Source organism: Urocitellus parryii, chromosome 4 (assembly GCF_045843805.1).
Source record: "Urocitellus parryii isolate mUroPar1 chromosome 4, mUroPar1.hap1, whole genome shotgun sequence".
Taxonomy (NCBI): Eukaryota; Metazoa; Chordata; class Mammalia; order Rodentia; family Sciuridae; genus Urocitellus; species Urocitellus parryii.
In genome coordinates this window covers 34,231,694-34,251,674 of record NC_135534.1, presented here as the reverse complement: position 1 = coordinate 34,251,674, position 19,981 = coordinate 34,231,694, and the positions used below count along the sequence as shown (strand labels likewise).

At 33.6% G+C, this 19,981-nt stretch overlaps 1 protein-coding gene across 1 annotated transcript in view; it reads right to left on the bottom strand.

The window, feature by feature from the left end:
• The window catches only part of Dcdc1 (doublecortin domain containing 1), a 444,844-nt gene that overhangs the window by 204,693 nt on the left and 220,170 nt on the right, over nucleotides 1–19,981 (bottom strand). The window contains exons 14-16 of the mRNA XM_077797956.1: nucleotides 14,330–14,464; nucleotides 11,705–11,823; nucleotides 1,248–1,308 (exon numbers count right to left, since the gene is read on the bottom strand). Of these exons, the coding sequence (XP_077654082.1) occupies nucleotides 1,248–1,308; nucleotides 11,705–11,823; nucleotides 14,330–14,464 (315 nt within the window). The remainder of the gene's footprint in view (nucleotides 1–1,247; nucleotides 1,309–11,704; nucleotides 11,824–14,329; nucleotides 14,465–19,981) is intronic.

Here is a 19,981-nt window from a genome sequence, read left to right as displayed (position 1 = left end):
ACAAATACATGAAAAAGCATTCAATATCCTTAGCAGTCAGAGAAGTACAAATCAAAACTACAGTGAGATTTTATTTCACTCCAGTTACAATGGCAGTCATCAAACATACAAATAAGGGTCAGGCTCTGTGGCACATACCTGTAATCCCAGCAGCTAGGCTGAGGCAGAAGGATCACAAATTCAAAGCTAACTTCAGCAAAAGTGAGGCACTAAGCAACTCTGTGAGACCCTGTCTCTAAATAAAATACAAAATAGGGCAGGTATGTGGCTCAGTGGTCAAGTGCCCCTGAATTCAACCCTCATTACTACCCCCCGCCCTGCAAAAAAAAATACAAATAATAGCTGGGGTTATAGCTCAGTGGTAGGGTGCTTGCATAGCATAGAGGGTAAGGCACTGGGTTTGAGCCTCAGGAACATATAAAAATAAATAAGTAATGTTATTGTGTCCATCTCTAACTAAAAACATTTTTTAAATACAAATAACAATAATTGCTGGTGAGGACATGGGGTAAAAGGGACACTAATACATTGTTGGTGCAAATGCAAATGGGTACAACCACTTTGGAAAGCAGTATGGATATTCCTCAAAAGACCAGAAAAGGAACTTCTATAAGATCAAGCTACCCCATTCCTTGATATTTATCCAAAATAACTAAAATCAACATATTATAATAATACATGTATACCAATATTTAGCCAAGTGATGGAACCAGTTTAGGTCTCCATCAAGAAATGAATGTACAAAGAAAATGTGGAGTTTTATTCAGCCATAAAGAAGAATTCGATTGTGTCATTTGCTAGTAAATGGATGAAAATGGAGAACATCATAGTAAATGGAATAAACTAGCCTCAGGAAATGAAAGGTTTAATGTTTTCTCATTCTATTATATTGGGGAACATAATCTACCAAATCATGATATGTCCATGTATGAACATAATACAATGAATGCCACTTACATATATAATTAAAATATAATAACTAAAATAATAAAAATAACAATAATAATAATAGAAGAGAGATGGTAAAGTATAGTAAGTGTATTGGGGCAAAGAAGAAAGGGAAGTACTTGGGAATAAGATTGACCAAATTATACCATGTGCATGAACAAATATGGCATAATGAATCCCACTATTATGTATAATTATAATTTACCAATAAAAAATAAAAATAAAAAAATCGTGCATATTATAGAAATATGGAAACAGAAAAGCTTTAGAATAAAAGTTGTGACATATAAAGTCTTTACCTTAGAATAAATACAGCCATCCGTTCCAAACACCCACTTCTGAGATTCATCTCCTTTATGTCTGTAATGAGAATGTAATTTAGAGATTGACACTCTTTTTCCACACAGGAACACTTGTAGGTTTCAAATAAAATTATCATTTACATATTGCCTAGCAAGAGGACAGTCCACACTCTTCCAATCTTCACTGCTATTTCAGCCACTCCATGAGACAACCAATTTCTCTGCTATAGTACAATGCTGTGGTATCCAAAAATGTGGTGTGTGTGTGTGTGTGCATGTGCGCATGTATGTGTATTACCAATAACAGTGATGAAAAGTTTTAGAGAATAAATACAATCAATAAGAATATTATAGGAAATTCTCTCCCCTACCCTAAAGATCCTTTGTGAGACAAAAAGAGAAGAGCTTAATTAGGTATAAGATTTAAAAGTGGTATAGAAAAGGATACCATGAAAAATTAGGAACCTCAAGCAGCTACTTCTGAAATGACTAGAGAATCTTATTAAGAAATATCATATTCTCTGAGCTAAACCTCAGTAAGGGAAAAAATCTATAATATGATGAAGTCAATCATGCTAAAATTAACTAATCATGTATTCATTAATATTTAGAAACTTTACAAAGGTAGGACAAAATGAATTAAATTAACTGTAACAGGATGTTAAACAAGACTTTTACTACTGCCTCTGAGTTTTGACAGAAACATCAAAGGTTGAGAATAAGCGGTGTCAGGTAATGTTCAATTCTAAAAGAAGATGCTATTTGATCTGGGCACAACATATAAAAGCAGCAATCCAAAACTGGTTCAGTGCCTATCATTCTTCACCCACATTCAGTCTACATAAGGGAATGTGAAGAGTTCATGGGCATATTGAAATGGGTGCTTAATAACAATGTAGGTCTCCAGACCCCTATCCTCAGAGATTTGATTCTGAAGGTCTGGACACCCAAAAACACATGTTAACAGATGTTGCAAGTGATCCTCATTATGGAAGCTTGGGGGATTCATGTGGTCTGTGGATCAGACTAGAGAAACTACTGAACTGGAATGACAAAAGCAGCAAGAAAAGAAAGGTCCAGATATTTAAAGTTTAGAAATAATACATAGATCCTGGGGATATCCTGGCCTAGTACTCTTTTCATAGGTGAATAAGGTGAGATATGAAGAGGTACAATGAACTGGCCAAGGCAGAGCAATAGGAATTATCCAAATAGGTACTAGGAGCCAGAGTGTCTGATTATCAGCATGCCACCATCTCAAATGGATTGGAAAAGTTTAACACAAGATTTTTGTGTTTAACTTGAAGATTGAAAATGGTATCAACATTTTAGTCTCACTGATTACAACTTGACATATAATCTCAGAGACTTACTACACATTTATATGACCATAAATGTTTTAATACAATTGTGTAAAATTGTCACCACATAGTTTCATACTATAACAATTTCTCCAGAGGTACTGAGAATGTTAATATTTCAACCACTAAATGAAGAATAGCAAAAACAGTACTGCTGATCTTTTAAGGCTGTCAATCTCAAGCTTAGAACTATACTTTATTAAATAAATTAAAAGAGTGATTGTTATACATCTTTAATGAAAATGTGTTGGGTTGTAATAAAATTTAATCCTTGTAATGTGTAAAGGGTATAGCTCATTGCAACTTTATTTCCCACAGGCAGTCCCTCCTGTTGCATAAATTATCATTAGTATATTTGTTCAAGATCAAATGAAAAATGATAGTTTTTTCAAACTATAAGACATTCAAAATCCAAAAATTTTGTCTTTTAGTTGAATTATAGTGTTGGCTTAAAAATAAATTATATTGATTTCAATTTTGACTTTCTTTTTTAAAATTTTTTAAAGAGAGAGAGAGAGAGAGAGAGATTTTTTAATATTTATTTTTTGGTTTTCAGTGGACATAACATCTTTATTTTTTATTTTTATATGGTGCTGAGGATCGAACCCAGTGCCCTATACATGCCAGGCGAGCGAACTACCGCTTGAGCCATGTCCCCAGCCCCAACTTTCTAAATTTATACCATCTTTTTCCAATAATAATAAGTACAACAGGAAAGATGTATACCAATAGACAATTGATGTGAGGGCAGAGACCAATGTGTATTCTCAGAGCCAATCACAGTGCCTAGCAACATGAGATTAAGGACATCTTTAAATGTCAGAATGTTACTATCCTAAAAATAATAATAAGGTCATTATGAAAAGTGTTTTAAAATACAGTTGGCTAGGGGACTTATGGTGCTAAAGAACATGTTACACCTTTTAAGAATGTAAGAAATAATTCTGGAAGAAATATAAGTTTCCAAGTATTTGTCAAATTATATCATAGCTTCAATTCTTTTCTAGCAAATATTTGCCCAGGAAATCTTTCTAAAAATATGCATTTTTATATCATTGATTAGACCTGTGAGCTTAATAGTAGTATTCCTTTGGGAATTTTATTTATATTAATGAACATTACCTTTGAATTTTACTGTTTTTTTTTCAAATCTGTCCAGTAATGCCACATTAGGCAGGATGAGAAGTTATCATTCTAATCTATAATAACTTCCTTAAAAATAAAATTCCAACACACAAAACTACATCTGCTTATTTTTAAGATATTTTTATATGTTAAAAATCAAATTTTATTCAAGATACACTGATGATATTGATTTTAAAATGATGTCAGGGGTTTTCTTTTTGGCCAATAAGTAGTGAGCTAGAAAGATTTTTTTAAATTAAAACAAAATTTAAAATAACAATAACAACATCAATAATGAGAAGAATAAAAAATGAAGGAGTACTATTCTACCCCAAAATCAGTTACAAATATCATAACTGACATAAGCTGAACTAAGGTCAACAGACCTAAGTTCAAGCCCTGGATCTGGATCTGACATTAATTAGATATACCTTTAATAGATCACTTAGTCTCTACTGGCCTTGGAATTTCTCATAATGATAATGAGTGATATCAATGATATTATCACCATCATCACCACCATTTTGTGTATGTATGTGTGTGTGTGTGTGGGGAGGTGTCTGGGGATTGAACCCAGGGGCACTCTACCAGTGAGCTATATCCCTAGTCTTTTTTATTTTTTTGAGACAGGGTCTCAAAAAAGGCCCAGGCTGGCCTTGAACTTGCAATCTACCTGCCTTAGTCTCTGGAGTAGCTGGAATTTCTGATGTATACCATCACATGTGGCTACTATTACTATTAAGGAGAGGTCTATAGTAGATGCTCTTCAGGGTCCTCTTTCTGAAAGCATATGATTTCCAAGACTATTTCATCTCATGCTATCATTTTACATGTGAGGGTTTTGGTAAGCTTCCCTGTCCTGGGAAGCCATTTGCAGCTGTCTGGAAAAATGGGGAACTCTCTCTTTTTTTTTTTGTAGTGGCTATTGAACCCAGAGGTGCTTTACACTGAGCTACAGCCCCAGTTCTTTTCACTTTTTATTTGGAAACAGGGTCTCACTGAGTTACTGAGAATCTCACTGAATTACTGAGTCTGTCCTCTTGCCTCAGCAGCCGCACCGGGATTACAGACATGCAACTATACCCTGTTCTCAGTCCTTAAATTTAAGCAATATCAAGATAAAGTTGAGTTATTTATTATTTTAAAATAATTTTTATCATTGTTCTGGTTACTTGGTAATGACTTCCCTTCCTCCACTGATGGTCAGATACACAGAACAGAAAAAAAAAATTAAAGGAAAAATATGTGCACATACTTGCTATATTGAATAAGATGACTGACATCAAATGAGACATAACTGAACTAATGAGGCATGATATGTTTACAATACTTTTTGTGAGTTGTCAGGTTGCTACTTTAAGTGCTAGTTCTATTATTTTTTTGCATATAAAAGGCTATGTCTTGATTCATAGCTTTTGTTAAAATCATTATACTACTTAGGAAAAGAGGAAAATTTTTTTGTCTCTGGAAGTTGCTGTCACATAAGAATATTTATTGTTATTTATAGTGAAATATGGTTACCATAAAAAATAGGTCATATATTTTAGATCCTCTAGAAAAATGCATTTGAGAGTGTACAACCAAAAGTGAGGCAAGCTTTAAAAATCTTGATCCTTACTGCTTTTTAAAGAAATGAAAAACAGCTTTATGATGAGATACTCTATATTTCCAAATGTTCTGCTACTTTACCTATACCCTGCAATAGATTTTGTTTCTCGGTTAAAGGCAATCTACATTAATACAAAAGCAAATAATCTTCATTTACATAGAGATTCTCCCCCCTTTACCTATCCCACCTCTCCCCAACCTTTACTTCTTCTTTTCTAGATTAAACAAAATCATTTATTGAAAATAGAAATTTTCAAACTTAATACATTTTTTTTTAAAAAAAACTGTCTTCTCTTTCTTGCCCAAATTCTCTCTCCTATAAGCAGCAATGACATTAAAATTCAGGCCCACTCAGTTTTCTGACCATCCTGATCAGAGTGGGAAAGAGAGTTCAGTAGGCTAAGACTAAGTCAGCTAAAGAAATGTTGCACAGCCAGGCACAGTGGCACCTGCCTGTAATCCCAGCAGCTCAAGGGACTGAGGCTGGAGGATTTCGAGTTTGAAGCCAGCCTCAGCAACTTTTAAAATTTTTTTAAAGGGCTGGGTTGTGCCTCAGTGGTTAAGTGCCCTTTGGTTCAATCCCTGGTACCAAAAGAAAAGAAAAGTAACATTGCACTACTTTCAATATGCATTATGTCTAGTGAGGACCCTGGGCATGATAAACATGTCCATCAAGCTATAAGCTTCCTAGCACCTACCATTTTGACCTTGGCCATTGATCAGTTCTCCCACTGAGAAAGGCTTTCTTTCAGCATCTTCCTCTAAAGCAACCACTCAGTCATTCCCTACTCATAATTTTCAGTTTTTGTTTCTTTCTTGGTTTGTGTCTTAGTCTTTTTATAACAGCTTTATTGGAAAATAATTGATGTAGAATTTGTCAGTTGCACAATTGAGATATGTTTAAAGAATAACATTGGTGTTTTAAAATACTTTCATACCTGTAAAATTATCAGGATAATAAACATATACTTATTCATCACCCAAAAATATCACTACCAAAGTTTCCTTGTGCCTCTATTTAATCTCTTCTTCTGGTCCTTTCCCCACCTTTCTATCTCCAGGCAACTAGAGATCTTCATTTTATTACTCTAAATTAGTTCACATTTTCTAGGAATCAAACAACATGGACTTTTTTGGTTTTTATTTTCTCCTTCAGCATAGTTACTTTGAGATTCACTCCTATCATTGAATGTATCAAGAACATATTCTTTTTTTTTCTTGCTGGATAGTATTCTAGTATACATAGAACAAAATTTGCTTAGCTATTCACCTATGAATGGACATTTGGGTTGTTTCTAGTTCTTTCAGCTTTTGGAAATAAAGTTTCTATGAACATTCATATATATACCTTTGAATGAATATATATTTTCATTTTTGTTGGGTAAATTACCAGGAGTAGAATGGTTGGGTCATAAGGTAGATAAATGTTTCATATTTTAGGAAAATATGAACTGTTTTCCATAGTTTTACCAACTATGCACAATGAGAGCTCCACTTGTTCCACATTCTTACCAGTACTTAGTATGGGCAATCTTTTAAATATTACATATTCTACTAGATTATAATACTTCATTGTAGGTTTATTTTGCATTCCTCTAAATATTAATGATGTTGATCATCTTTTTATATGGCAACTGTATATCAGCCTTACTAATGTCCTGCTTCTTTAATATGCACCAATTTAAGAAAAAACTAAAAGAAGTACTTGTTGAAATAATTCATCTGTCCATATATTCCTGAGGTTTCTGCATGCTTTGCAAGTATCTTTAATTTGTGGCTTATGTTTTCATTTTTTTAACACTGTCTTTTAAAGAAAAGAAATTCTAATTTTGATAAAATCCAATTTACCAATTGATATTTTGTGTTTTATTGAAGTGAGTTTTGCCTAATACAAAGCCATAATATCATTTCCTATGTTGTCATCTAAAATGCTTACAGTGGGCTGGAGTTGGGCTCAGCAGTAGAGCGCTTGTCTAGCACGTGTGGGGCGCTGGGTTCGATCCTCAGCACCACATAAAAATAAAATAAAGGTATTGTGTCCAGCTACAACTGAAACAAAATATTTTTGAAAAAAATGCTTACAGTTAAGTTTTGAGTTAATTATTAGTAAACCACTCTTGCATTCCTGGTGTAAACCTACCTCATACATGTTGTTATATATTGTTGAACTTAATTTTCTAAAATTTTGTGAAGGTTTTTTTTAACATTTATTTTCACAAACCGTGTTTTTCTTTTACTATAATGTCTTTGTCTAGTTTTTATTATCTGAGTAATACTGGCCTCCTAGAATCAGTTGGGAAGTATTACTTCTTCTGTTTTCTGGATAAGGCTGTGTAGAATTAATATCATTTGTCCTAAAATTTGGAGTAGAATTTCAGAATGAAGCTAGTAAAGCCATCTGGGCCTGAAATTTTCTTTGTGGAAAAGTTTTCAACTAAACATTCAATTTCTTTAAGAGATAGAACTATTCAGGTTATCTATTTCTTCTTGAGCGGGTATTATTTAATGTACCCCTTAAATAAATCGATCTTTACCATATAAGTTGGGAAATTAATTGGCATATATTTGTTCAAAATATTCTTTGGTTTACCTTTAACTGTCTGATATCATCTTTCTCATTCCTGACAATGGTAATTTGTATCCTCTTTCCTTCCTCAATAGTCTAGCTAGAAGTTTATTAATTTCTTTGATCTTAATTTCATTGATTTTTTTTTTTAGATGTCTGGCTGCCCTTCCTTTGGTGCTGAGAATAGAACCAAGGCTCTGATTATGCTAAGTAAGAATGCATTCTACTACTAATCAACACCTCCCATTTTTCTTATAAATTTCCTATAAATGTATTCATATAAATTTCCCTCTGAAAACTTCTTTAGTAGCATCTTACAAATTTTAATATGTTATATTTTCATTTTCATTCAGTTCAAATTACTCTGACATCTTCCTTGATTCATTTTTTATTTAGAAATATGTTACTTCATGATCAAATACTTGGTTTTTTTCAAAAAGATTCTGCTACTGATTTTTAATTTAAAATTTTAAAATTTATCCATTATAGACAAAAAACATACTTTGTAGTACTTGAATTATGTTAAATTTACTGAGACTTCTTTCAGAGTCAGAATATGGCCTACTTTGGGTTCACATGCAGTCTGTCCACTTGAATGTCTTCTGCAATTGTTTTTTCATTATTTCATAAATAATAGTTAAGTCAAGTTGATTGATATTGTGCCAGTCTTCTAGATCCTTACAGATTTTTCTACTTGTTCTATTAATTATTGAAACAACATAATGTTATTGCTCACAAAAGCTCAATATTTTTCTCCTTTCCTTATAGTTCTATCAGCTTTCACTTCACGTATTTTGAAGACATATCATTAGATGAGCAAATACTTGAATTGTTATGTTCTCCTCATGAATTAGCACCTTACTCATTATAAGATGAACATTTATCCCTGATAATATTCACTTAAGTTTGCTTTTATAATATTAAGATACCCACTCCAGCTTTCTTTGGATAAGTTTTACAATTATACAGATCTTTCTATACATTTACTTTTTACCAATTTATATCTTTATATTTAAAGAGGGATTCTCCTAAGTACAAACAGATGGGTCTTGTTTTTTCATCTAATTTAATTTTTTATTTACAATGCCAATGTGGTTTAAATCTACTGTTTTGTTATTTCTTTCTGAGTTTGTTCCCATTTTCATATGTTTATTTCTAGATTTATTTTTTATTATTTCATTTTTATCTACTTTTTTGGCCTCTTAGCCAAACACTTTATTATGCTATGTTACTAGTTGCTTCAGTAATTACACATCTTCAAATGTACATTGACTTTCAGTGGACAAAGGATATAAGAATCTTTCTTCCAGTTCTCTCCTATTGGCGTTTGTGCTATTTCCATTACACATTTCACATTTTACACATATTATTATTTCCAAAATATATTATTATTAATATTTACTTTAAACAATTATGTTTTAAAGAGGTTTAGATAATAATAACATTGCTATATCTCCCATTTAGTTACTCTTTCCAGTGTTCTTTATTTCTCTTTGGCATCATTTTTCTTCTACTTGAAAGGATTCCTTTTACATTGCTTAGATGTAGTAAAGATCTACTGGTGATGAATTCTTTCAGTTTGTGAGTATCTGAAGTTTTTCTTTTGGCTTAGTTTTTTAAAGGTATTTTCACTAGAAGAGGTTTCTATAATAATGGATTTTCCCCCTTTTAGTACTTTAAAGATTTCTTCCACTGTCTCCTCACTTGCATTTTTGCCAGCAATAATCTGCTATCTCCTTTATCTTTACTCCTCTTGTCTATAATGTCTTTCATTCTATCTGCCTTTGTGATTTTCTCTTTATCACCAGTTGTAATCAATTCTATTATGATTTGCCTTGTCCTTGTTTCTTCTTATATATTTATTTGTGCTTGGGCTTTGTTGTGTTCTTGGCTATGTGGTTTACAGTTCTCATAGAATTTGGCAATTTTTCAGATAGTATTTCTTCAAATGATTTTCTTTTTTTTAAGAGAGAGTGAGAGAGGTGGAGAGAGAGAGAGAAAGAGAGAATTTTTAATATTTATTTTTTAGTTCTCGGCGGATACAACATCTTTGTTTGTATGTGGTGCTGAGGATCAAACCCTGGCCACACGCATGCCAGGCGAGCGCGCTACCGCTTGAGCCACATCCCCAGCACAAATGATTTTCTTTTCCTTGCTTCATTCCTTCAAAGACTCTAAATACTCAGAAATTCAACAATATATTTTCCTGACATCTCACTGATAAGCCATTCTTTTATAAAATAACTTTTTTCCTCTCTGGATTTTACCATGAATAGTTTTTATCTTTTCAAGTTCACTAATATTTTCTTCCCCATTGTCTAATCTGCCATTAGTCATATTCAGTATACTTTTTTTACCTCATGTATCATAATTTTCTTCTCTAGAAATGTGTTTTGAGTATTCCCTATCTTTACTAAACTTGTTATTTCCTCTAGCTTCTCAAATATACAGCCCCACATCAAATTGATTCTTGCTTTGGGTTTGTCTGTCCCTCCTCAGGAACTATATAACTAAAGCCCTATTAGCCCTGTACAGTTCACATGAGACCTTTCCCTTCTGCTTGGGTTTCTCAATTGATATATTATATTCATCCACTGAGGTATCTGCTACCACACTTGGCACACATTAGTGTTTGACTGGACTTTAACTTACAGGCAGTGTAATTTTCTGGCCAAGAGTCTACTCACATAGAGTGCAGAATCTATCTTGGTTTGCATTCCTGCCCAACCACATAGTAGGCATGATCTGGAGTAAGGTATTAACTTCTCTGAACTTCAATTACCTCATCTTTAATAATAATAATACCTACCTTCCTAGGTAATTGTGATGATTAAATGTGACAATATAAGAAAATTAGAATAGTGTCTGACTCCGAATTTTGTTGTTGTTGTTGTTGTAGTTGGAATAAGAAGTACTACCAAGATTTATACCTGGGAATCTGCCTGTGTCAGTCATAGTCACTGTGTGGTATTTTTAAACCTGATGGACAGTCTGCTTTTTATGTTAGAGAAAAATTTCCTTCTGTATTTATGGCTGGGCCAGCTTCTCTGATGCCCAAGTAACCTAGTCCTGGTTTCATCTTAAGTGGTAACATCTTAACTGCCTATCTAGCCAGAAGCATTTGGGGAACAGCTTTTTAAGTCCTAAAAGTATCATAGGAATTATTTTTTACAATATTTGATGAAATTAAAAAATAAATGAACAAGAAAAAGAATGCTTTTAGGAAGCAATATTTCTAGGCTGTTAGAGATAAACCAACTTTATTCCTCATTGCTAATTTTTAAATCAACTTTTATATATTTTAATTGTATCTCCCCCCATACCCCCACCAAAAAAACAAAAGTAAGCAGAGGACATTGGTGGTTTACCGCAAGTCAGCAACTGTTTTGTCTCTGTGGTTTTACTTTTACAGTTTAGTATTCCACATTCAGAAGATGGGGAAAAGGTTAAGAACACACACATAAATTTAAGTTTTAAAATTAGCAATCAAGATAGATCTCAATAAATGAGTTTTGATAATTATAGAGTAAAGCAGTATCTTGTCGACAGTACAGATACATGTTGAAGGTCAACATTTCACTTTTTAAAATATTTTTTAAACACTATCACCAAACTAAGTAGCATACATTTTAAAGCTTATTTTAGATTAAAAAGAAAAAAACTAACATTGATACTTTGAACACCAAATGAAACACCTAATGAATATTCTAAGTCAGGGATCATTACAATTTGCCTGCTCAGAATTCTTGAAATTAACATTTATTATCTTGAGCTAAATAGCTCAAAAGCATTACCTTTTCCGTAGGATTAATTTATATCCTTCTAGTGATGCTCCCTCAGCGGCCTTGACTCTGATTGGATGACCAATAGCTAGGCAGCCCTGAGTTATCGCTCTGCTCAGGATCATTCCAGCCTTCCAATGAATAGAGAGGGGGGAGAAAGGTCTAAATAAGTTAAAAGAACCAGAAAATTCAACAATGTGTCACAAATAGTGAGGTCATTATGCCTGGATAGCTCCGGATATTAACAGTTGCCGAAAGTGAAACACTACCCACAACTTAGCAGTCAGTGAGCCCTGCTCAGAACCAGTGATCTTCTGTCCAACAAGGGTGGCATTTTACAGTTCAGCGCAAAATAAAACAGACCTTGATATCTTCATTTGTCCTTTTCTACTGTGCATATTTCACAGTGCAGCGATTTGGGGTCTATCACGTGTCACTTGCTGGAGTTATAACTACAGAGCTTACTTGAAATATGTATGCACGGAAAAAAAACGCAGTGAACTGAAAAGATTGAACAAATCCTTAACCTTCGCACCAATTTAAAGTTTTACTCTGGGTTTAAATACCATGGGTTAAATATTTTAAGGTGGTTCATGAACTTCTTTTGTTTTAAATGTTAGGATCCTCTGCCAAGGAAATTAATTAGGAGCATTGTTTAAGCGGTCATTTAATCATCTTCCTACTTAGTGAATCAGCACATTTTAAAAAAGTAACAACCACTAGAAAATCTATCTACACCTACTAGGGATTTACGGTATACAAAATTATCTGTCTAACCAGGTGAAAGGATTTGTTTTTGAAAGAGGAAGGGGGAGTTCTGAATGAAAGGATTTAAAAAGTGTTCTCTTAAAAGTGAAACTTGTATTTCTTATGTTTTAACACATGAAAAACAGAGAAATATATTTCTAAAACAGTCTGGTTCTAGTACACATTTTATAATATATATATAAAATAAAAAGACTGAGGTGAGAAAATAAAGTCACTATTTATTAAGCACCTCCTATGTGCTAGATATTACACTTGAACTTCACACCTGCTTTCTAATTTCAACTTCACAGCAACTGTGGAAGCAGTTATGACTAATTCCATTTTATAGATAAAGAAATGATGGTTCAGTGCAGCTAAGTAACTTTCCCAAGGTCACAGAGGGATTCCAATTCCAACCTTTCTTACTCTAAAACCATACTCTTTGGTAGGCATTTTAGTTATTTTGGGGGGAAATTTTAGATAGCACAGGTTTATTATGTCATAAAATTCTACAAAGTGATACTATAAAACTAAAATAAATATGAGAATTTAAAAAAAAATCTTCTATGTCCTCTGGTCTAGCTCTTTTCTGATGAGCTGGCTAAGGCCCTGATACTGTGTGTGATTTGCCTGCTGTCATACAGCTATTCATTCAGTGGCAGTGCTGAGGCTAAGACACCATGGCATTCATAGATTGGTGGAATATAGAGCAGTGTCTTGTATGATGGTGAGAAGGCCTGAGAGCTGAAGTCAGGCAGACACAGAAAACCTTCCTTTGCTACTTACTAACTTCTGCTTCTTCAGCTGATGATGAAAATCTACACAGTTCTTGTAAGATGATGTGATAAATGAATATAAGGTGCCTAACTGTGCCTGACATATGGGAGATGTTCAACAAAATGGTAGCCCTTATTATTAAATTAGAAACAAAATACAGTGTAAAAAGGACTAATAATAAAGGCAGTCTCCAGTTCAGAAGCAGATGTTAGGAATACCTCATCTAGCCTTGCTCTTCTTTAGTATATGAAATAAATAACATGTATTAGTACATTAGTAGCTTTATTATTCTATGTGTTCATTTTTAACTCTCAGAGAATCAAAGAACAATAAGTAAGGGTAAATCTAAGATTTCATTTGATAAAATAGTTTCAACCCTTCCTCCCCTCAAAACTAACTAGCAGCAAACTTGACTGGGTGATTTTGCATTCACAGAAGTGTTTAAGCAGCTGTAACACAGTCTATTTGGGGGTGGCAAAGGGAGTAGGAGAAGGACAGATATAAACTGCTCCATCTCTTTCCAGCCAGAAATGCATATTTACAACGCATATATCAATATTAAGAAGGTAGGTGATGGCAATTATATGTTGTAAGTCAGATTCAATTGTGCAATAATAAAATTTTAAAATTAAGCATTGCCAATATACAGGTTAAAGTATGATGGGTATTTTTCACATTTGACACTCTGGGTTTTTTTAAACTATGCCCTTGCTAAGACTATATGCAAAGTCATAATGTGGTGTTAATCCATCAGATCCAATGATACTGAGAAGGTAAAGCATGAGAAGACTAAGAAGTGGAAGCAAATGACTTGCAAATTTCATGAAAAGGGAAAGTCTGTGGACTATAAATAAGTTCTATGCTTGTTTTAAGTATATTCTGAGGTGTGAATTACTCAGCATATCTAACACTGAATTGAATGCTCTCTTGGGGATCCACAAAAGTCTTTTGAGCTAGACAAGACCAAGAGCAGAGAAAGCAATCTTAACAGTCAACAGTTTACCACATTTTCATTTACACATTCATGTGCAACAGGGCACTGGGAACTGAAGCAGCACAAGGAGCCAGCAAGCAAGGGAAAGTCACTTAGCAAGAGCAGACATTCTTAGGCACCTTGGTGATCAGCCACACACTGGCTGCAGGCCACAGGGTTGATGGAGCTATCTGACTCCTGCTGCTCACTTCACTACTTGAGAAACTCCGCTTTCCAATGGAAACAGAGGCATGAAGGACAATATTGGGATCCACCTGCATCATGAGAACAGTATGAATTTTAAACCCACAGTCTAAAACTCAACCCTCCTCAGCACATTTATCAAAAATAAGTTATTCTAGAACAATATGTATGCTGAATGAGAAGTTCTTTTTCCAAAAATTAGTGATCAGTCTTCTTTAATTCAAGTTAATCAATATTCAATGAGCTCCAATTCTAACATGCAAGACACTGGACTATATGGCATAGGATACTATAAAGCATTTTTCTTGCCCTAAAGAAACTTATAAGAGAAACAAACTCCTTCTTTCTCCTCCTCCTCTCTCTCTCTCTCTATTCTCTTTTTTCCTCACATGCACATACAAGTTCATGTTAAACTCCATACAAATCATTGAATAGTGTTTTTATCATGTAAAAAAATAGTAGGTTCATTTCTTCTGGAACAACCAAATAGTGGAGCATCTTCAAAGAGGTAAGATGTGAAATAGACCTTGAAGAAAGGAGAGAAAATGACAGGAATAATGAATAACAACCAGACTTACAAGTAAAGGCAAGGAAATTTAATTAATATGTTTTAGAAAAACTTTGGGCAGGCTTAAAAGGTAAATATGGCCAAACTGTAGAAAATGCCAAGTGTAAGGATATGGAGTTGGGTCAATAATAGGAAGCAGGGGGACTAGATTACAACAAATTAGGTAAAACCATCTGACAAGGGTAGAAGAGAGATATCTAAGGCAAAGAAAACAATTGGAAGTCTATACATATCTCGTGAGATAAAAAGACATAAGCTGAAACTTCAGAGATAGTAGTGGGAATGAACAGGAGGGAACTAGTGGGGGAGACGTCACATGCACATCTCCTATGTTCATTGTCAGATCGCACAACCCATGCTGCTTATCAGATTACAAATGTCAAAGGTATTGTGTCCTTTCTGGTGTTTCTCACTTAGACTTAATTGTCAAATTATCAGCCACTCATGTCACCTATAGGAATTCTACTACTTTATGCTTAATGAACTTTATATCCTAAATTACATGATTACTTATCCTGAGTAATCACTTTCTAAGCACCAATATTTCTTTGTGTAGGTTATAGGACCATACCAATTTATGTCTTAAACCCAATAAATGACATTGCTTCAATAACAGTTAAAATTATATTCCAATACTAAAAGTCCTTTCTATATTTGTGATAACATTAGATATCTGTTGAGTAATGATTATTTTAAAAATACACAAATTATTTTAAAAATTTAAATTATTATTAAAAATAATAATTTAAAAGAATATTTTATAAATGTGATGAAGCAAAAATATAAGGGTACAATTAATATATTTAGTAATTGTTCTATAATGGTAGATGGATATTACTCAAGAGAGAAAAGTCTCAAATATCTCTTCTATGTGAAAATGATAACTTGAAAAATACAGCAACCCCCACCACATAAGCAGATTTGACTTACAGCTCTTTGATTATATATTCTCCAGTCAGCCAGTAGTGGCTGGATTGTGGAGGGGAATTCCCCACTGCCTCTGAACAATGATAAACTATATTCTACTAATCCATCCACCGCAGGATTCAGCATTTAAAGTAGCACTCTTACTCAACCTCCTAACTCCAAGTTTCCATCACACTCACAACTCCCTTCTGCAACTGGGCAGAAGATTGTTTTGACTGGAATTAGTCAGACAGAAGAACCGTACTGCCAACTGCTTCTTTGTACAGCACCTGCTGCCAGCGCCTAAATTCTTGTTATCTCCACAACATGGTTTAATCTTTTAACAGTTGGCTTATTGGTGAAGAGCAAAGGGGTCCTTTGTCTCTGCCTTGGGCTGGCACCCAGTATTAACACCATGCTGTTCTTCAAGAGATATTTTGCTGGACAGTTCCCAAGTGATTCTACATAGGGCAGACACAGCCAGGCCCACTAATGCTGCTTCATTTTGCATTATTAAAAAAAGAAAAGAGGAAGAAAAAGATGGTTACTTCTGGGATTCTAGTACGTTGAAAGTTGACGATGGCCTTTAATTTTTTTTCCTGTGATTGTATTTTCTTCTCTTTTTGCATCTAAAACATTCATTTCAAGAAATTCATTTTCAGTGCCTTATATTTATATAAAAAGAGACAAATTTCTCAGAAGGCACAGAGCAAAAGACCATTGTGGAACTGAGCCCAGTGAAAATGATTTTTCAAAATCTGGTTATGAAGAAAGAAATGGAAGTCATTCCAAGGCTGGGATGCTGCAAAATCCTCTGAACCACACAAAAATAGAAAAAGGCAATCCCTACATCCTGGGCCCTGGCAATTAAAATGGACATTTCCTTCCAAATCTTGGTTTGGGCAAAGACTTCACTTTCTGTTTACTTTAATCTGATAACTTAGCTGTACACTAAATATTTATAAGGGACAAAAGATTAAAAACTGTGAAAATTAGAATTCAAGGGAAAAAGTTTTCTGATAATTTGCAACATAATGTGTGTATGTGTGTGTATATGTGCAAGCAATTGAAGCATTCATGTATGTGCACATGTGTACAAAAGCATTTATGTCTGACCTAAACATATATGATCATATCTGCAACTGGGAAAACCTTTAAAAGTTCTTTTGGGAATCAAAAAAGAAATTTTTGCATAGCATTTTGGATACCTATATAGTGCTTTTTAAACAATCATTATAACTTCACTTATCTAACTAAATTGTACTGATGTAGAAACAGTCAATGACAGCAATGATGCATTCACACCCCACAAGTTAGAACTTCTTCTTTAACTTTTTTTTCTGAAATGATGGAGGGGGGGGTAGCCTTCAATATTCTTGTACAAATTCAAAATAATCAAAGGACCACTTACTGTCTTCTCTTGCAGATTTACTAAGGAACAGAGTACAAGATAATGAAAATCATTCTAAAAGGATAAGTTCAGAGATCATAGCCTTCACTCTGAATAAATTACTTACTTTATTACATGGAAATTTTATAAAAATTTTACTTTTGATCATGCATTTAGGGCCAACCTAAATAATTTTATACATAACTGTAAGAAGAGTTACTAAAATCTCTTTCCTCATGTCTTTGCTATTTCCTCATAATTCTTTTCAACTCTATAGCAAAGAATTGGAAAAGTTTGAAAGCAGAAAATATTGTCAAAGACATATTTATACAGCCAAACAAGGCAAAAAAAATTGCTTAAGGTCTCAGTGTATAGTCCTCAAATAATTTCCAGTTATTGATATTAAAATAAGAAAGGGACTTGGAAATTTATTTAAAGTCCTGTGTTCTTTGCTAATGGTAATCAATTAAAATTTCAAACTAAAATACTATATTTGCTCTAGTATATAAACAACTTATAGAAAATATTACTTCTAAAGGATATGGTCTTCAAAGATATTGGAAAATGCAGAATCATTTGCCTTTTCTCAGCTTCGTTTTTGACAAAAGACTAATTCCAGATTAATACTTGAATTTGAAGTTATAAATGTATTTTGCTAGTATCCTTAAATTCTGAATTTACAAGTTAACTTGTATCAATTATACCATAATTTTAAAATCATGACTTGGTGATTTTCTTGCTATTTCTATACAGAAAGTTATCACTAATATCGTTATAATGTCTATTAAGTAATGTACTGAAAGAATATGATCAAAGTAAGTTTTTTCTCATTCTGGCAAATTAGAAGACATTCCAAACACTTGAGTCTATGTTGTCTGCCATATTTTCCCATAACCAGGCATTCCTTCAGGTATTTCTTTCATGAAATGTTTTTTTTATTTTGTATTAACTATTATGAAGTTTAAATCTCATCCATTTTGTGGAAACATATAATTTTGTTGCCCTTAAACTGAGTCAATCTAAAAGTGTTGTCAATTTAAGTAACAATAGAGAGCTGTTGAAAGATGTATGCGCCAAATCGTCAATTTGTAGTAGTTTCCAAATCTGTTTGTGAAATGGATAAAAGAGCAACAGGTTGTAATTGTCAGGGTTATATCTGTCTCCAACATTACAAATGGGGATTATATGTTCCAAATTTTTCTCTGTAGGAAAGGTTTTACTTGTCAATAAAAGACTTAAAAGAACAGTCAGGGGTTGGGCACTGATATCTCTATCTCCAGCCAATTTTAAAACCCATGCATCAAGAATATCGGTTTTTGCCTCCCTTCCCTCAGCCCCTCTTGTAATCCTCTTAGTGCCTTCTTACCTCAATGAGCAGGCAAGATTCTACAATAAAATGTCCTGTAGATATCTGTCACCTCTACCTGAATTCCATCTTTAAAAGTGCTCTTTTTCAGGTTATTAAATTACTATTCCCAATTCACTGATCACCTCTCAGTAAATAATTTGAGACATTTTTCTGAAAGGATTTTCAAGGTGTCCTAGCTAAGGGAGAGCCATTTTTTTTTCCTGAAAGCTTCTCTTTACTAGCCAATTTATCAAGTTTTTGCGTTCTTACACAACTATTTTGGTTGGACTTAAATTTTATTTCAAATCAATTCTTTTCCCCAAAATACAAAAGTGTAAAAACATTTAAGATGGAATGGTTTCTTGTTTCCACTAAATTGTTAGCACCAATTAATGACAAAATAACTGCAGACTGCTATACTCTCATTTTTCAAAATTAGAACATTTAAGTGATCTTATGAAGTTCTACTTTGACAGAAAGAGAGAGAGAGAGAGAGAGAGAGAGAGAGAGAAAGAGAGAAAGAGAGAGAGAAATTTCCTTTAGGTTCCTTTGCCCGAGAGCTTTTAGATATCTAATATTTTCAAGTTTGAGCTAATTTCTGTTAAGTTAGTTAATTAATAAGTTCATTAACTTATGAACTCAATTTAGTTTAGCAAACTTTGAGCATGAAGATACTGCAGCAGACACAAGGATGATTAGGGCACTCTTTGCCCTTGAAAGATTTTCAGTTTAGCAGAGAAGACAAGGAACTCCTGAGTTATCTTCCTGACATGAGGCTCAGATCAGATCTCACCTCTGCTAAATATTTTCAATGGTTCCTTTATTTTTACAGAACAAGAACCATTTCCCTAACACTCTGTTATAATCTGGATTATGATCTGATCCCAAGATTTTCACCACTGATCCTCAATCTACCTCTACACCACTGAGCCCAAAGTAATCTGAAATTTGCCTAAACTTGGAGTCTGGTTAACTTTGGTTCGTGCAAAAAAAAAAAAAAAAAAAAAAAAAAAAGCGGTAAGAGTAACATTTAGTTCAATGCCATTGTAAAGGGTACAGAAGGAATGCAATGAGAGTATCAAGACCAGAAATATTATATATGGTTTGAGGATGAAGATGGGGTAAAAAATATTTCGTGACGCATTCATGAAATCAGGTAGGGCTAGAATGGTGGGCAGAATTTCAACAGCATTTATTGAATGCCAACTACTGCCAGACTCCATGCTATCATATGGCACAAGGTGACAGAGAAAGCCAGGGAGTGGTGACAAAGAAAAAAAAAGGAGGCTGAATACTAGGCAGAGGGATCCACATGAGCATAATAACAGAAATCATGGAGTGCTTTCAGAAAACAACAAATGAACAATTTGGCTTGG